At 58.0% G+C, this 17,107-nt stretch overlaps 1 protein-coding gene across 1 annotated transcript; it reads right to left on the reverse strand.

Moving 5' to 3' along the window:
- Positions 1–62: 62 nt before the first annotated feature.
- On the reverse strand, positions 63–16,888 carry VWA7 (von Willebrand factor A domain containing 7). Its single transcript, XM_038768208.1, has 16 exons — positions 16,445–16,888; positions 14,415–14,696; positions 13,177–13,273; positions 11,827–11,937; positions 9,624–9,819; positions 9,340–9,509; positions 7,907–8,019; positions 7,048–7,164; positions 5,203–5,391; positions 4,655–4,796; positions 4,265–4,417; positions 4,061–4,153; positions 2,000–2,283; positions 1,764–1,900; positions 419–581; positions 63–278 (listed from the first exon to the last, which is right to left on the reverse strand). Exons 1-16 carry the CDS (start codon positions 16,667–16,669, stop codon positions 63–65), a joined length of 2,688 nt encoding a protein of 895 aa, XP_038624136.1. The 5' UTR covers positions 16,670–16,888.
- Between the last annotated feature and the right edge of the window lie 219 nt (positions 16,889–17,107).

A 17,107-nucleotide genomic window follows, 5' to 3' on the forward strand; every position in this document is an offset into this window, starting at 1 on the left:
TACTACCCCGGTGGAGGCTGGGGATCTTGGGGGGGGGTCAGGGGTGAGGGCCCGGGAGGCCTTCACATCCTGTAGTGGACCCCCAGGCACCCAAGGGTGACACCCGGCAACACCAGGGCCCCCAGGAGGCCCCCCCGGCCCCTCCCGGCAGCCTCCCCCGCCCCACTGAGCCCCGTGCCCAGCTCCAACCCGGCCCCCACGCTGGGCTCGGGGGGCGGCCCGCCGTGCACCGGAGAAGCTGCTGCCTCTGGGACGGAAGTGTGGCCCCGCGAAGCATCCTGCATGGGAGGCGAGGGAGGTAAGAAAACACGAGGGGTAGCGGGGAGAAGTGGCGGAGATCAGCCGGGGGCCACCCATTGCCGGTACGGGGCGCAGGGGGAAAGGGAGCCAAGCCCGGGTGACGCGGGGGGCATCTCACCCGTTCGGGGGGCTGCACCAGCAGCTGCAGGAAGGCATGGACCGGCGGGGAGGGGCCGGCCCCCACAGAGACGGTCACCGTCACCACTGAGTCGGGGGCGACCGAACTCGGGGGCTGCAGGCTCAGCTCGCCCCAGGCTGTCTCGTTCTGCCCGAGACGGACGCTGTGGAAGAGCAGAGGGGGATAATAATAATCATAAGGATGGCATTTGTTAAGCGCTATGTGCAAAGCACTGTTCTAAGCGCTGGGGGGGCATACAAGGTGATGAGGTTGTCCCACGTGGGGCTCACAGTCTTCATCCCCCTTTTACAGATGAGGGAACTGAGGGAAGGTAAGTGACTTTTTTTTTTAATGGCATTTATTAAGCGCTTACTATGTGCAAAGCACTGTTCTAAGCGCTGGGGGGGTTACAAAGTGATCCGGTTGTCCCACAGTCTTCATCCCCATTTTCCAGATGAGGGAACTGAGGCCCAGAGAAGTGAAGTGACTTGCCCAAGGTCACACAGCAGACATGTGGCGGAGCCGGAATTCGTACCCGTGACCTCTGACTCCAAAGTCCGGGCTCTTGCCACTGAGCCACGCTGCTGCTGTGGATGGGACGGTGAGGGTCCCGGGCCGCCCCCGACTCCGCGCCCCACCCCCGGGACCTGGCCTTGGACGGGACTAGGGGCGAGGGGCGGTCCGAAGTCCGGAGGGAGAAGGGAGGTGACTGGGAGGGACTGGGATGGAGGGGTGGGCGGCCATGTGGGGATCGCTTAATCAGCGGTATCTACTGAGAAGCAGCGTGGCTCAGTGGAAAGAGCCTGGGCTTCGGAGTCAGTGGTCATGAGTTCAAATCACGGCCCCACCAATTGTCAGCTGTGTGACCTTGGGCAAGTCACTTAACTTCTCTGGGCCTCGGTTACCTCATCTGGAAAATGGGGGTTGACTGTGAGCCCCCCGTGGGACAACCTGATCACCTTGTATCCCCCCAGTGCTTAGAACAGTGCTTTGCACATAGTAAGCGCTTAATAAATGCCATCATTATTATTATTACTATTTGGAGTCAGAGGTCACGGGTTCAAATCCCGGCTCCGCCACTTGTCAGCTGCGTGACTTTGGGCAAGTCACCTCAGTTCCCTCAACTGGAAAATGGGGATGAAGACTGTGAGCCCCACGTGGGCCACCCCGATCGCCTTGTAACCTCCCCAGCACGTAGTAAGCGCTTCATAAACGCCGCCATCATCATTATTATTATTATTATTACTATTACCGAGCGCAGGGCACTTTACTGAGCGCTTGGGAGAGCCCGACGCAGCGGGGTGAGCCGACCGGCTCCCTGCCCGCCCCGACCTCCCCGTCTCACCGGGAGAGGTTGGAGCGGACGGCGAAGCCGCGGTCGGCCGCAGCCGTGAGGAGCAGCTCCCGGGGGCCGGAGAAGCTGGAGACGCAGAGCAGCAGGCGGGCGGCGGGGCCCGGGCCCGGGGGGCCGGCACGGCTCAGCTGGAGGGGGGCGGCTCAGCTGGCGGCTCCAGGAGAGGAGGCCCACCCTCCCGCCCACCCCCACCCCCCGGGCCCCTCCCGCACCCCGGCCCGGCTCACCTCCACCAGGACGGGGGCCACGAAGAGCGGCTGGGGGGCCACTCGCCGCAGGGCCTGCCCGCCCCCGTCCCGGCCCACCAGCTCCAGAGAGAAGGGCTCGTGAGCGGGGAGGGTCGGGGGCAGGGGGCCGGACAGCAGGTCCCGGCGCGGGCTCCCCGCCGGGCTCAGGGCCACCCGGCCCAGCTCGGCGCCGCCGGGGCCCCGCAGGACGGCGTGGCTCAGCTTGGGAGCCCCCGGGCCCGCCTTTGCCCCCGCCACCTCCACCAGCAGCACTGCAGGGAGACCTGGGGGACGCCGACGGGGAGAGACAGAGAGAGAGAGAGGGAGGAAAAGAAGGAAACCGAGGACGAGGACAAGCCTGGAGAAGAGAAATGTCTGCGGGGATGCCGGGGACAAAGGTCTAATTTGGGGAAAGCAGCCCAGGCCTGGCGGTCCTAATCCCAGTTCCTCCTCTTGACTGCTGTGTGACACCTTGGGCAAATCACCTCACTGCTTGGGGCCTCAGTTTCCTCCTCTATAGAATGGGGATGCAATACCTGTTTTCCCTCCATTCATTCAATCGTATTTATTGAGCGCTTACTGTGTGCAGAGCACTGGACTAAACACTTTGGAAGTCCAAGTTGGCAACATAGAGAGACGGTTCCTACCCATCATACATTCATTCAATCGTATTTATTGAGTGCTTACTGTGTGCAGAGCACTGGACTAAGCGCTTGGGAAGTCCAAGTTGGCAACATAGAGAGATGGTCCCCACCTACCACTCATTCATCCAAGCGTATTTATTGAGCGCTTACTGTGTGCAGAGCACTGGACTAAGCACTTTCGAAGTCCAAGTTGGCAACATAGACGGTCCCTACCCATCATTCATTCATTCAAGCGTATGTATTGAGCGCTTACTGTGTGCAGAGCACTGGACTAAGCGCTTGGGAAGTCCAAGTTGGCAACATAGAGAGACGGTCCCTACCCAACAGCGGGCTCACAGTCTAGAAGGGGGAGACAGTCATTCATTCATTCACTAAGAGCTTGGGAGAGGACGATACAATAGAGTTGGCAGATATATTCCCTGCCCACAATGATCTGACATTCTAGAGGGCTTAGTACACTGCTCGGTACCTAGTAAGTGCTTCTATGTCAGAATAATAACAACTATTATTATTATTATTACTATAGACTTGGGTTAATGAAGCATTTATTAAGCGCTTACTGCGTGCAAAGCACTGTTCTAAGCGCCGGGGAGGTTACAAGGTGATCAGGTGGTCCCACGGGGGGCTCACAGTCTTCATCCCCATTTTACAGATGAGGTCACTGAGCTGAAGTGAAGTGACTTGCCCAAAGTCACACAGAAGGTACCATAAGAACCAGCAGCGTGGCTTAGTGGAGAGAGCCCGGGCTTTGGAGTCCAAGGTCAGGGCCGGGATTTGAACCCCTGACCTCGGACTCCAAAGCCCGGGCTCTCTCCACTAAGCCATGCTGCCGGTTCTTATGGTAGGGACCGTCTCTATATGTTACCAACTTGTACTTCTCAAGCGCTTAGTACAGTGTTCTGCATCCAGGAAGCGCTCACTAAATCCGATTGAATGAATGAATGAATCCTGGTTCTGCCACCTGCCTGCTGTGTGACCTTGGGCAAGTCACTGAACCTCTCTGGGCCTCCGTTTCCTTATCTGTAGAATGGGGATAAAATACCGTCCTCTCCCCCTTAGACTGCGAGCCCCAAGTTGGACCGGCTCTCTTCCTCCCTGTGTGCTCTGCACACAGTAAGCGCTCAATAAATACGATTGATTGATTGATTGACTGCGCCCACCTAATTGCCGTATATCTTCCCCAGCACTTCGTACGGGGCTTGGCACAGAGTAAGCGCTTTCCAAATGTCATCATGAATAGGTCGGTGGAGTCCGGGAGAAGTTGAGGGCCACGGTGGCGGCCAGGCCCGGGGCAGAAGTGAGGGGAGCAGGGGCAGAAGAGGAGGAGGAGGTCAGGGTGCGGGAAGAGGCGGTGAGACGGGAGCCGTGGCGGGGCGGGTGGCGGGGGCGACGGGGGCCGGAGGCCGAGGGGACTCACCGGTGACGGGCTGGCTGAGGGGGTAGAGGCCGGGGTGAGGCCCGCCCTCCACCGGGGCCCCGAAGTAGAAGAGGAAATCCAGGCTGGTGCGGGCTGCGGGGGGTGGGCAGAGCGCAGCCCCTCACCACCCCATCCTCCCCGCCGGCCCGGCCCGGCCCCCAGCCCCGGCCCGGCCCCCAGCCCCGGCCCGGCCCGCACGCTCACCCTGGACCCTGACGCTGTAGTTCCCCGTGGCGGTCACCTCCAGCCCCCAGGCGCCGGGCCGCGGCGGGTCCAGCAGCGCAGCCGCCCAGAACTGGCCCGAGCGGCGAGTGCGAGCCAGGGGGCCCGGGCCCTCCGCCTCCGTCTGACGGACCCCTGGGGAGGGGGGGGCAGACGGGGGGCCGGGGCAAGGAGAGGGGCAGGGCTTTAGGGCCGGGCACGGGATGCCCGGGGGGGGGGGGGGGGGGGGGGGAGAAAGCGGAGATTCCGCCCAGCCCTTTCCTGCTTCCCTCTCCCGCCATATGGTCGCATCCCCATCTGCCCTTCCTCCCCTCTACCCAATCACCTCCCGGTCCCCCCCCGACCCCCCGCTCCGCCCGTCCCCCCCGTTACCCGTGGGGTCCCGCAGGCAAAAGCCGCTGAGCTCCCCGTAGACTCGGATCACGACCTCCGTGACCAGCCTGTCCACCCAGAAGCTGAGGGGGGTCCCTGGGGTCCCCGGCCCCCCCAGAGTCCGGACTTGGAGGAGGGTCACCTGTGGCGGGGGGGGAAGAGGCAGAGGGTAAACTTTTCCCCACCCTACTCCTACAGTGGGTCCCCTGGGTCTAACTTTCACAGGGGGATTTTTGTTCCCAGAACTAATGAAACATGGCTGCGGCTGCCGCTACTACTACTCAGAGAAAAGGAGGGAAGGGGGAAGGGCTGGGGCGTGACTAAAGGGATCCCAAAATCTATTCCCAACATGTGGGGAAAGAGCTGGAAGCGGCCCACGTCCTGCCTCTCGCACTCAAAACGGCAGCACTTCCTGTAGGCGGGGAGGGGGATTAGGGAAGGTGGGCCTACGGAAAAGGCGGGAGCCCCCAGGGAGGCTGAGGAGCTGGCAGAGGAGGGGGAAGCCAGGAGGCCACTGGAGATGGGGGTCACGGTGGGGCTGGGCTCACCACATCCGCGGCGCCGTCCCCCACGACGCTGCCCGCCACATCCCTGATGTGCTGATCCTGGGTGAAGATGACCTCGCCTCCCGAGGCGGCCGCCAGCGCCACGTACGGGTCGAACCTCTCGGGGGGCAGGAGCTCCCGGCGGGCACGGGCCCTCCACCTCGACGGGTCCTCCGTCACCAGGAACGTCACCTGTCGGGGGCAGAGGGCGGAGGGGAGGGCCCCCAGCTCTGGCACCCCCCGAATCACAGCCGACGGACCGTCACTCTCTCCCCACCTTCAAATCCCTTCTAAAATCCCATCTCCGCCAAGAGATGGTAGCCCTCGTCTCCTCTTTTTTTTTTTAATGGTATTTATTAAGCGCTTACTACGTGCAAAGCACTGTTCTAAGCGCTGGGGAGGTTACAAGGTGATCAGGTTGCCCCACGGGGGGGCTCACAGTCTTAATCCCCTTTTTACAAATGAGGTAACTGAGGCACAGAGAAGTTAAGTGTTGCCCAAAGTCACACAGCTGACAAGTGGCGGAGCCGGGATTTGAACCCATGACCTCTGACTCTTTCCACCGAGCCACGCTGCTTCTCTTCTCTCCCTTCCTTCTGTGTCGCCCTGGCACTTGGATTTGCTCCCTTTATTCACCCCTCCCTCAGCCCCCACAACACTTACGTCCATATCCATTGTTTATTTATATTCCAGTCTGTCTCCCCCCGAACTGAAAGCTCATCGTGGGCGGGGAATGTGTCTCCCAAGTCCGTTGTACCGCATTCTCCCAAACACTTAGCAAAGTGCCGTGCACACACTAAGCACTCAGTGAATACCACTGGTATTTGTTAAGCACGTGTCAGGCACTGTCCTAAGCCCTGATTGAGTCCTAATCAGTTGGGCCACAGTCCCTATCCCAGGTGGGGCTCACAGTCTTAACCCCTATTTTACAGATGAGGTAACTGAGGTTCAGAGAAGTGAAGTGACTCGCCCGAGGTCACACAGCAGAGAAGGAGTAGAGCTGCACAAGAGCGCAGGTCCTTCTGAGTCCCAGGCCATCACTGTATCTCCTAAACCCCGCTGCTTCTCTTCATCGATTGACTGTGGTTACGGTGGGTGTTGGGGGGATCCTCCCGTTCCCCGACACCCGGTGTCCCCGGCTGCTGGACTGTTGAGTTGGGGGTGTCCGGGCCCCGGTGAAGGAGCACCGTACTTTTATTTTATTTCATTAATCTGTCTTGTTTTGTTGTCTGTCTCCCCCTACTAGACCGTGAGCCCACTGTTGGGTAGGGACCGTCTCTAGATGTTGCCAACTTGGACTTCCCAAGCGCTTAGTACAGTGCTCTGCACGCAGTAAGTGCTCAATAAATATGATTGAATGAATGAATGTTGGGTAGGGACCGCGATTTATTTCACTTGTACATATTTACTATTCTATTTACTTTATTTTGTTAATATGTTTTGTTTTGTTGTCTGTCTCCCCCTTCTAGACCGTGAGCCCGCTGTTGGGTAGGGACCGTCTCTAGATGTTGCCAACTTGGACTTCCCAAGCGCTTAGTACAGTGCTCTACACGCAGTAAGCGCTCAATAAATACGACTGAAAGAATGAATGTTGGGTAGGGACCGCGATTTATTTCACTTGTACATATATTTACTATTCTATTTAATTTTGTTAATATGTTTTGTTTTGTTGTCTGTCTCCCCCTTCTAGACTGTGAGCCTGCTGTTGGGTAGGGACCATCTCTGTATGTTGCCAACTTGTACTTCCCAAGCGCTTAGTCCAGTGCTCTGCACCCGTTAAGAGCTCAATAAATACGGTTGAATGAATGAAGGAATGATTCCCCGAGCCCCCCGCCCGCCTCCGCTTACCCTACAACGCCGCTCCTGGCTCAGGGCCTCCACGCGGTTGCTGAGGTGGGCGTCCTTGGGGGAGGCGTCGGTGAAGACGTAGATGTCGGAGAGCGGCGGCGTGTGCAGCAGGGCCAGCTGTCCCGGGGTGGGGCGGAGGGAAGAGCGGAGAGAGTCAACAGCCGAAGAGCGGCTGGCCCGGGAGGAAAGGACCAGACTGGAAGGGAAGGGGGACCAGAGACGGGGGACGCAGGGGAGAAGGCTCTCTTGTTTGCCCGGGGGCCGGCAGAGCCGAGGGATGGTCTTTGTTAAGCGCTTACTACGTGCCAGGCGAGTACTGTACCAAGCGCCGAGTAGATACAAGCTAATCGGGCTGGATACAGTCTCTCCCACGTGGGGCTCACCGTCTCAATCCCATTTCTCCGACGAGGTAACTGAGGAGTTGCCTTGCCCCACGTCACACGGGAGACAGTGGCAGAGCTGGGATGAGGGGCCAGATAAAAGTAATAATAATGATGGCATTTATTAAGCGCTTACTATGTGCAAAGCACTGTTCTAAGCGCTGGGGAGGTTACAGGGTGATCAGGTTGTCCCACGGGGGGCTCACAGTTTTAATCCCCATTTTACAGATGAGGTAGCTGAGGCCCAGAGAAAAGTGACTTGCCCAAAGTCATACAGCTGACAATTGGTGGAGGCAGGATTCGAACCCATGACCTCCGACTCCAAAGCCCGGGCTCCTTCCACTGAGCCACGCTGCTTCTCCGACTGCCAGATCCTCCGAATCCCAGGCCTGGGCGCTAGCCACTAGGCCGGGCCGCTTTCCTGTGGGAGGGCGGGGAGAGGGAGGAGGGGAAGGGGGGCGAGGGGATGCGAGGCGGACCTCGAGAGCCGAGAGGCACATCTCCGGCTCGTCTCCGCCTCCCAGGGCATCCAGCTCGTTGAGGTGCTTCCAGAAGACGTCGGGGTCGCTGGTCTGGAAGACTGGGCCGAATCCTGGGGCGTCCAGGGGTTGAGGTGGCGGGATGTGGGGACAGGGAGAGGAAGAGGAGGAAGAAATGAGAGCGGGGCCGGTGGGACCCAAGTCCTCTTCCTTCTTCCCAGAGGAAGGATGACCATTTTGGAAGTGGGCGGGCAGGAAGGAGCAGCCCCTGTAGCCCCCAAAAGGGCTATCAATCCCCCACGCATTCGAAGCCCCCTCCTTCCTCTCCCCCTTGCCTTACCTCCTTCCCTTCCCCACAGCACCTATATATATATGTATATGTACATATTTATTATGCTATTTATTTTACTTGTACATACTCTATTTTATTTTGTTAATATGTTTAGTTTTGTTCCGTCTCCTCCTTCTAGACTGTGAGCCCACTGTTGGGTAAGGACCGTCTGTCTCTCTGTGTTGCCAACTTGGACTTCCCAAGCGCTTAGTCCAGTGCTCTGCACACAGTGAGCGCTCAATAAATACGATTGATTGAATGAATGAATGAACTGCTACAGTAAGTACTGGCTGCCCCAATTGACCCTTCTCTTCCCTACACCAGGAATTGCCCCACCACACTTTATGTCCGTATCTGCAATGTATTTTAATATCCATCTCCACAGCTAGGCCGTAAGCTCGTTGTGGGCAGGGGCTGTGTCTATCCACTCTGTTGTACTGTCCTCTCCCAAGGGCTCAGTCCAGGGCTCTGTACGCAGTAAGCACTCAATAAATACAACTGACTGATTGAATAAATACCACTGATTGACTGATGGAGGGATTGAAGAGCTGCCCAGGCAGCCCCATCATTTTAGGAGCGGTCGGGCCCATAATTGCCCCTTGACGCCGGCTCCCTCGGCACCGTTCATTCAATCATATTTATTGAGCGCTTACTGCGTGCAGAGCACTGTACTAAGCGCTTGGGAAGTCCAAGTTGGCAACATATAGAGCCGGTCCCTACCCAACAGTGGGCTCACAGTCTAGAAGGGGGAGACAGACAACAAAACAAAACATATTAACAAAATAAAATAAATTCAATGTCAGCCCCTTCGGCCTCTGCGGGACGTGCCGCCGACCTGAGCCTTGGAGGACATGAAGTGGCTGCCTGGTCATCATCATCAATCATATTTATTGAGCGCTTACTGTGTGCAGAGCACTGTACTAAGCGCTTGGGAAGTACAAGTTGGCAACAAGTTGGTCACTGTCTGAATGCCCAGAACCTTCACCCTCCAGTGCCGTGTCCCCCGGCCTCCCTCGGGAACTACCGCCGTTCTGAAAGGAGGACGCAGGAAGCCGCCCCTCAGGAGGCCCCCCCATCCCCTCCTCATCCCGCATCCCCTCACCAGGGTCGTGGAAGGGCACGAGGATGTAATGCGAGGGCTCCAGGGGCCCGCCTCGACGCTGGTCAATGATGCTCCGGGCCTGGACCTTGGCCGCGTTGATCTCCTCCCCCATGGACCCCGTGGTGTCCAACACGAAGGTGAGGCCGGTGGCCGGGGTGATGTCCAGGAGCCTGCGGGTGGGAGGTGGGAGGGGAGGGTCCGTCCGCTGGGACCCCGGAGCCCCCCGCCGCCGCCGCCGCCGCCGCCGCTCCGGGCTTTCCCGGATCCCTCCCGGCCGCCCTCACCTGGAGAAGTCCCCGTCTCCCAACCGGGCCCGGAGCAGCGTCAGGGCCTGGATGGAAGCCTCCTGGGCCAGGCGGGCGGCCGCAGGGTGCAGGGCGTGGTGGGGGGAGAACAGCCAAGAGCTGCTGTCCTTGTTGATGCCTCCGCGCGGATGCTGGGAGCTGCTCTGGTCGAACTGGCCCCCGTGGCTGCACTTCCCTGGGGGACGAGGGACCGGGGCTATTGACGCCTGTCTACTTGGTTGGTTCTGTTGTGTCTCCCCCTTCCAATCAATCAATCAATCGTATTGATTGAGCGCTTACTGTGTGCACAGCACTGGACTAAGCGCTTGGGAAGTACAAACTGGCAACAGATAGAGACGGTCCCTACCCAACAGCGGGCTCACAGTCTTCCTTACCTCCTCCAGGAGGCCTTCCCAGACTGAGCCCCTTCCTTCCTCTCCCCCTCATCCCCCTCTCCATCCCCCCCATCTTGCCTCCTTCCCTTCCCCACAGCACCTGTATATATGTATATATGTTTGTACATATTTATTACTCTTATTTGTACATATCTATTCTATTTATTTTATTTTGTTAGTATGTTTGGTTTTGTTCTCTGTCTCCCCCTTTTAGACTGTGAGCCCACTGTTGGGTAGGGACTGTCTCTATGTGTTGCCAATTTGTACTTCCCAAGCGCTTAGTCCAGTGCTCTGCACACAGTAAGCGCTCAATAAATACGACTGATGATGATGTTGCCGAATCGTAAGAATAATAATAGTAATGATGGCATTCACTAAGCACTTACTATGTGCAAAGCACTGTTCCAAGCGCTGGGGAGGTTACAAGGTGATCAGGTTGTCCCATGGGGGGCTCGCAGTCTTCTTTTTAGCCTGTGAGCCCACTGCTGGGTAGGGACTGTCTCTCTATGTTGCCAACTTGGACTTCCCAAGCGCTTAGTGCAGTGCTCTGCACACAGTAAGCGCTCAATAAATACGATTGATTGATTGATTGATTCACCCCCATTTTCCAGATGAGGTAACTGAGGCCCAGAGAAGTTGAGTGACTCGCCCAAAATCACTCAGCTGACAATTGGCAGAGCTGGGATTTGAACCCATGACCTCTGACTCCAAAGTCCATGCTGTTTTCCACTGATGATGATGATAGTATTTGTTAAGCGCTTACTATCCACAAAGCACTGTTCTAAGCGCTGGGGAGGTTACAAGGTGATCAGGTTGTCCCATGGAGGGCTCACAGTTTTAATCCCCATTTTACAGATGAGGTAACCGAGGCACAGAGAAATTAAGTGAACTTGCCCAAAGTTGGTGGAGCCCGGATTTGAACCCACGACCCCTGACTCCAAAATCCAGGCTCTCTTCCACTGAGCCACGCTGCTTCTCTAATTGTACTTTCCAAGCGGTTGGCACAGAGCTCTGCACACAGTAAGCGCTCAATGAGGTGACCTGCCCAAGGTCACAGGGCGGACAAGAGGCGGAGGCAGGATTAGAACCCAGGTCCTCTGGCCCCCAGGCCCGGGTTCTTTCCACTAAGCCACACTGCTTCTCTGAATCATCCCCGTCTCTGGGACACGGGCATCCTAAGAGATGCCCCATCCTCCCTCAACAGACGAAAAAAGAGGGCTCCCACCTCCTGCTTCTCCGGCAGGAAGCGTCTCCACAGCGTGGGCTCAGTGGAAAGAGCCCGGGCTTTGGAGTCGGAGGTCGTGGGTTCAAATCCCGGCTCTGCCACTTGTCAGCTGTGCGACTTTGGGCGTGTCACTTCACTTCTCTGGGCCTCAGTTCCCTCATCTGGAAAATGGGGATGAAGACTGACAGTCCCACGTGGGACAACCTGATTACCCAGCGCTTAGAACAGTGCCTTGCACATAGTAAGCGCTTAACAAATACCAACATTATTATTAAAGAGTTGGACCCATTCATTCATTCAATCTTATTGAGCGCTTACTGTGTGCAGAGCACTGTACTAAGCGCTTGGGAAGTCCAAGTCGGCAACATCTCGAGACGGTCCCAACCCAACTGTGGGCTCACGGTCCAGAAGCCACACGCTTCCACCTGCGCCACCTCAGCGAGTCCCCGTTCTCCGCTCTTTCTTTCCTCTCGTCCCGAGAGGAAATCCCTCCACTCTGGAATCCGGGAGCAGGAAGCGGACCAAGAGAGAAGGGGCGCTCCCGCGGGAAAGGACACCCCTGGGACCTCCCCGCGGCTCCCACCTGGAGGTTTCGGGGGGTCGACTCCGAAGTATCCCGAGGTGAGGAGCCCGGAGCCCAGCAGGTTCCCCGGACAGCTCAGGCCGGCGCAATCGGAGCAGGTCTCATCCCCGGCTGTGGAGACGAGAGGATCGGAGACCGGGGAAGGGACGGGAGAGCCGGGACGCCCTCCCCTCGGCCCCCCGCACCGCCCTGTCCCGCACATCCCTGGGGCTCCCGTCCCTTTGGGCCTGGAGAAGGGCCCACGGGAAGTGTGGCCATTTCGTGCGCCAAGGGACGGGAAGCGAGTTCCCCGGGATGGGAGAAATGGGCTCCCTCTAGGGATGGGAAACAGGACAAAGGAAATGGGGCCCTGTTTTAAGAAAGGAACAGGAAGTGACTGGATTGGATGGGACCATCCCCACAGGGCTATAATAATAATAATGATGGCATTTGTTAAGCGCTTACTATGTGCAAAGCACTGATCTAAGCGCTGGGGAGGATACGAGGTGATCAGGTTGTCCCCCGTGGGGCTCACAGTCTTCATCCCCATTTTACAGATGAGGTAACTGAGGCACGGAAAATAATAATGATAATGATGGCATTTGTTAAGCGCTTACTATGCGCAAAGCACTGTTCTAAGCGCTGGGGAGGACACGAGGTGATCAGGTTGTCCCCCGTGGGGCTCACAGTCTTCATCCCCATTTTACAGATGAGGTAACTGAGGCACGGAAAATAATGATAATGATGGCATTTGTTAAGCACTTACTATGTGCAAAGCACTGTTCTAAGCGCTGGGGAGGATACAAGGTGATCAGGTTGCCCACGGGCCTTCATCCCCATTTTACAGATGAGGCAACTGAGGACCGGAAAATAATAATAATAATCATGACGGCATTTGTTAAGCGCTTACTATGCGCAAAGCACTGTTCTAAGTGCTGGAGAGGATACAAGGTGATCAGGTTGTCCCATGGGGGGCTCACAGCCTTCATCCCCATTTTACAGATGAGGTAACTGAGGCATGGAAAATAATAATAATAATAATTATGATGGCATTTGTTAAGTGCTTACTATGTGCAAAGCACTGCTCTAAGCTATGGGGAGGACACAAGGTGATCAGGTTGTCCCCTGTGGGGCTCACAGGCTTCATCCCCATTTGACAGATGAGGCAACTGAGGCACAGAGAAGTTAACTGACTTGCCCCAAGTCACACAGCTGACCACTGGAAGTGGGATGAGGGAGTAGATGGGAAGGATGGAGGTGGGAAGGGAAGGATGGAGGCGGGACAGGATGGGTGGAGGCGGGACACCGTGAGGTGGAGGCAGGAGGCCCGGGGGCAACAGGGCCACCAGGGGAGTTGCGGGGTAGCCATACCCCGAGCCAGGTTTCGGAGGTCCGGTCTAGTCCGCAGGAGATCCGGGTGGGCTCCATCTTCCCCCAGCTCCACCCAGTTACTGTGGCTGTAGAAGTCCTAAAGGAGACCGCGGGAGAAGCGGGGCTCCATCTGCCCCGCCGACCCCACTCCACGAGCACACACACACACACACCACTCCTGACCAGAAGCCAACCCTCCCTCCACCCACGGAAAAGCAGCGGGGCTCAGTGGAAAGAGCCCGGGCTTTGGAGTCGGAGGTCATGGGTTCGAATCCCGGCTCCGCCACCTGTCAGCTGGGGGGACTTTGGGGCAAGTCACTTCACTCCTCTGGGCCTCGGTTCCCTCACCTGGAAAATGGGGGTGAAGACCGGGAGCCCCCCGTGGGACAACCCGATCACCTTGGAACAGTGCTTTGCATATAGCAAGCGCTTAATAAATGCTATTATTATTATCTCTCATTTCTCACGTCTACCCCTCCGTCGGTCACATACACACCTTGTCTGACCCGCTCTGCTTGTCCCCACCCCGGCGCTTAGTACAGTCCCTGACAAATATCACAAACAATTACCACACACACTCCCGGCCACAGCCAAACGCCTCCTCCGCCCATCTCTCATTTTCCACATCTACTCCGGCTCTCCGCCCTTTCTCCTATTCTCTGAGCGGCAGCAAGAACTGCTTTACGGGAAGTGCCGCCATTCCGGAGAAGCCCAAATGGCCGGGTGCGTCGGGGGGTCGTTAGGGCCCGCCCCCGCTTTCCCTTCCAGTCAGCCCGCTCACGCCGGAGAAAGCTTCCATCTGAGAAATGGGGGCGTGAGAAGTCATCCCGCTGGGGGGGTCTGAGCCACTCCCACAGAGTCTCCCCCACGACCTCCCCTCGCTGTTCCGAGATTCCCTCTCTGCCCTTAACGTGAACGATCGACTAAGGTCGGGCAAGTCAGTTCACTCCTCCGGGCCTCGGTTTCCTCATCTGCAAAAGGGGGATTAAAAGGTGGGACTGGGACTGTGTCCAACCTAACCTGTACCACCCCGGCACTCAGTACGACGCCCGGCACCTAGTAAACGCTTAATACCATTAAAAAAAAAAAAAAAAAAGGTGATGCTGCTTTGAGTACAGAGAAAGAGGAAACGGCCTTGCGGGAGGTCACCCCAGAAGGCCCGTACCACTCGGGGCGGGGATGTCACCGGGAGCCAGGCCGCGCGGCGGCCCGGGGCCGGTCCCCTCCGCCCAGCTCACCTGGAGGGCGTGGAGCAGGGCCCCGAGCCGCCGGCGGGCCAGGGGGAAGGCGAGGGCCCGGGCGGCCCCCAGCACCTCCTCCAGCGTCCTCAGGAGCCGGGTCCGGCCGGGGCCCAGCCGCTCCGCGTCGAAATGGAGGACGGGATCCAGGCGGGTGGCCGCCAAGAAGTCCTGGGCGGCGTTGGCCCGCGACACCTCGGCCACCGCCGCCCGGAAGCGGCGGGACGGGGCGCCGGCTCCAAAGTAGGCGGCGAACAGCTCGTCGGCCAGGAGCGTCCGGCCCTGGATGGGGCGGGAGGGGAGGGGAAGGGACGGGAGGACGGACCACGCCGCTTTCACTGGGACCCCTGGTCGGGCTCCAGTCCCATTGGGTTGCATCTCCCCGGGCGCTTAGCGCAGTGCTTGGCACATACCCATCCTCTAAGTGCAGTAAGCCCTCCATAAAGATGACAATGAAAGACTGAATCGGTGGTAATCGTACTGTTATTATTTATTTATTCTACTTGTACACATCTAATTCTGTTTAGTTTATTTTGTTCACGTGTTTTTGTTTGGTTCTCTGTCTTCCCGTTCTAGACGGTGAGCCCACTGTTGGGTAGGGGCCGTTCCTCTATGTTGCCAACTTGAACTTCCCAAGCGCTTAGTATAGTGCTCTGCACACAGTAAGCACTCAATAAATACGACTGATTGATGGATTGGTATTTATTGAACACGTACTGCGTGCAGGGCATCGTACGAAGCGCTGGGGAGTCCAATACAATGGAGTTGGTAAACACATTCCCTACCCACAATGAGCTTATAGTGCCTAATACCCTACCATTACCATATAAAATAGTAATAATAATGTGGGAATGTATCAGCCAATTAATAATAATAATGTTGGTACTTGTTAAGCATTTACTATGTGCAAAGAACTGTTCTAAGCACTGAGGGGGATACAAGGTAAACAGGTTGTCCCGCGGGGGACTCACAGGGTTCATCCCCATTTTACAGGTGAGGTAACTGAGGCACAGAGAAGTGAAGTGACTTGCTCAAGGCCACACAGCAGACAGGTGGCAGAGCCAGGATTCGAACCCAGGACCTCTGACTCCCAAGCTAGTGCTCTTTCCACTGAGCCACGCTGCTTCTCTCTGCTATATTGTACTCTCCGGCGTGCTTAATGCAGTGCTCTGCATAGAGAACGCCCTGAATAAATACCACTGATTGGTTTTGATTATTACTATTATAATTGAGTGAGATGGTTCTCTGTCTCCCCCTTTTAGACTGTGAGCCCACTGCTGGGTAGGGACTGTCTCTATATGTTGTCAACTTGTACTTCCCAAGCGCTTAGTACAGTGCTCTGCACACAGTAAGTGCTCAATAAATACGATTGATTGATGGACTGATTGATTGATGGGGGCCCTCAGGCTGGGATCAGGGGCATTCATTCATTCAATCATATTTATTGTACTTCCCAAGTGCTTAGTCCACTGCTCTGCATACAGTAAGCGCTCAATAAATATGATTGAATGAATGAATGAATTTATTGAGCGCTTACTGTGTGCAAAGCACTGTACTAAGCGCTCGGGAAGTCCAAGTTGGCAACATCTAGAGACAGTCCCTACCCAACAGTGGGCTCACAGTCTAGAACGGGGAGGCAGACAACAAAACAAAATCGTACTTATGGAGCGCTTACTGTGTGCAGAGCACTGTACTAAGCGCTTGGGAAGTACGCGTTGGGCACTGTTGCCGGGGGGGGACTGTCATCAGAGGGCAAAGCTGCCGGCAGCCCAACCCAGCCAGCCCTGGGGTCCCTGAGCAGGTGGGGCTGTGAAGCAACATGCGCGGTGGGTGGGACGGTCCTTGGGGTTGCTCCCTCAGCGGAAAGGGGACTCGGGGCTCCCGGGTTCCGGATCCGCTCTAGGTAAGGGCTTCGGCTCGCTGTGGGTGACTGACGGCCCCCCAAAGCCCCCCAACCGCAGCCACGGGCAAGCCCCGAGTCGGGGGCACGGGGACCCGGAGGGAGGAGCGGGAAAGGAGCGGCTCCTCACCTGGAAGTCCTCAGCCGCGACGGGGGGCACCCCGGGCCGGGGCCGGTCCAAGAAGAGCTGCAGGGTGACGTTGAGGGCGGCCTCCTCCGTCAGGTCCTGGTGGCTCACGGAGCCCGGGGCCGCCACCAGGCTCCAGATGTTCGGGAAGAAGCCGCCACAGCCGGCGGGAAGCAGGAGGAGGAAGAGGAGCCGGGGCAGGGCCCGGGGGAACCCGGGGCCGGCCATGGTGAAGGCATCCACCCGGGCTGCGCCGGCCTCCTGGGCGCCCGGCCCTCCCTGGCGTTGGGCGAGGCTCCCGCTCGCCCGGCCCGGTCCCCGTCCCCGCGGCAACGGCGGGGGAGCAGGCCGGGGGAGGGGCCGCGGCACCTGCCGGGAGGACGGACTCCGGCCCCGACGGGGGGGACCCCCGCCCCGAGACGGGGACCCGGGCGCCCCGCTCCCAGCCCCGCGGCAAGGTGGGCCCTCGGCGGCCCGGGGGCGGGGGTCCCCGTGGGGCCGGGGCAGCTGGTCCGGGCTATAGGTCAGTTATAATTATCCCGGGCAGGGAAGGGAGGGGGAGAGGGGGCGGAGCCTGTGCCCCCTGCGGCCCCCCCACAACGGGCCAGAGGAGGGTCGGTTCCCGGCAGAAGACGGGGGAAGGAGGAGGGGCCAGCTCTGAGCACC

This window comes from Tachyglossus aculeatus, chromosome Y4, assembly GCF_015852505.1.
Source record: "Tachyglossus aculeatus isolate mTacAcu1 chromosome Y4, mTacAcu1.pri, whole genome shotgun sequence".
Lineage (NCBI taxonomy): Eukaryota > Metazoa > Chordata > Mammalia > Monotremata > Tachyglossidae > Tachyglossus > Tachyglossus aculeatus.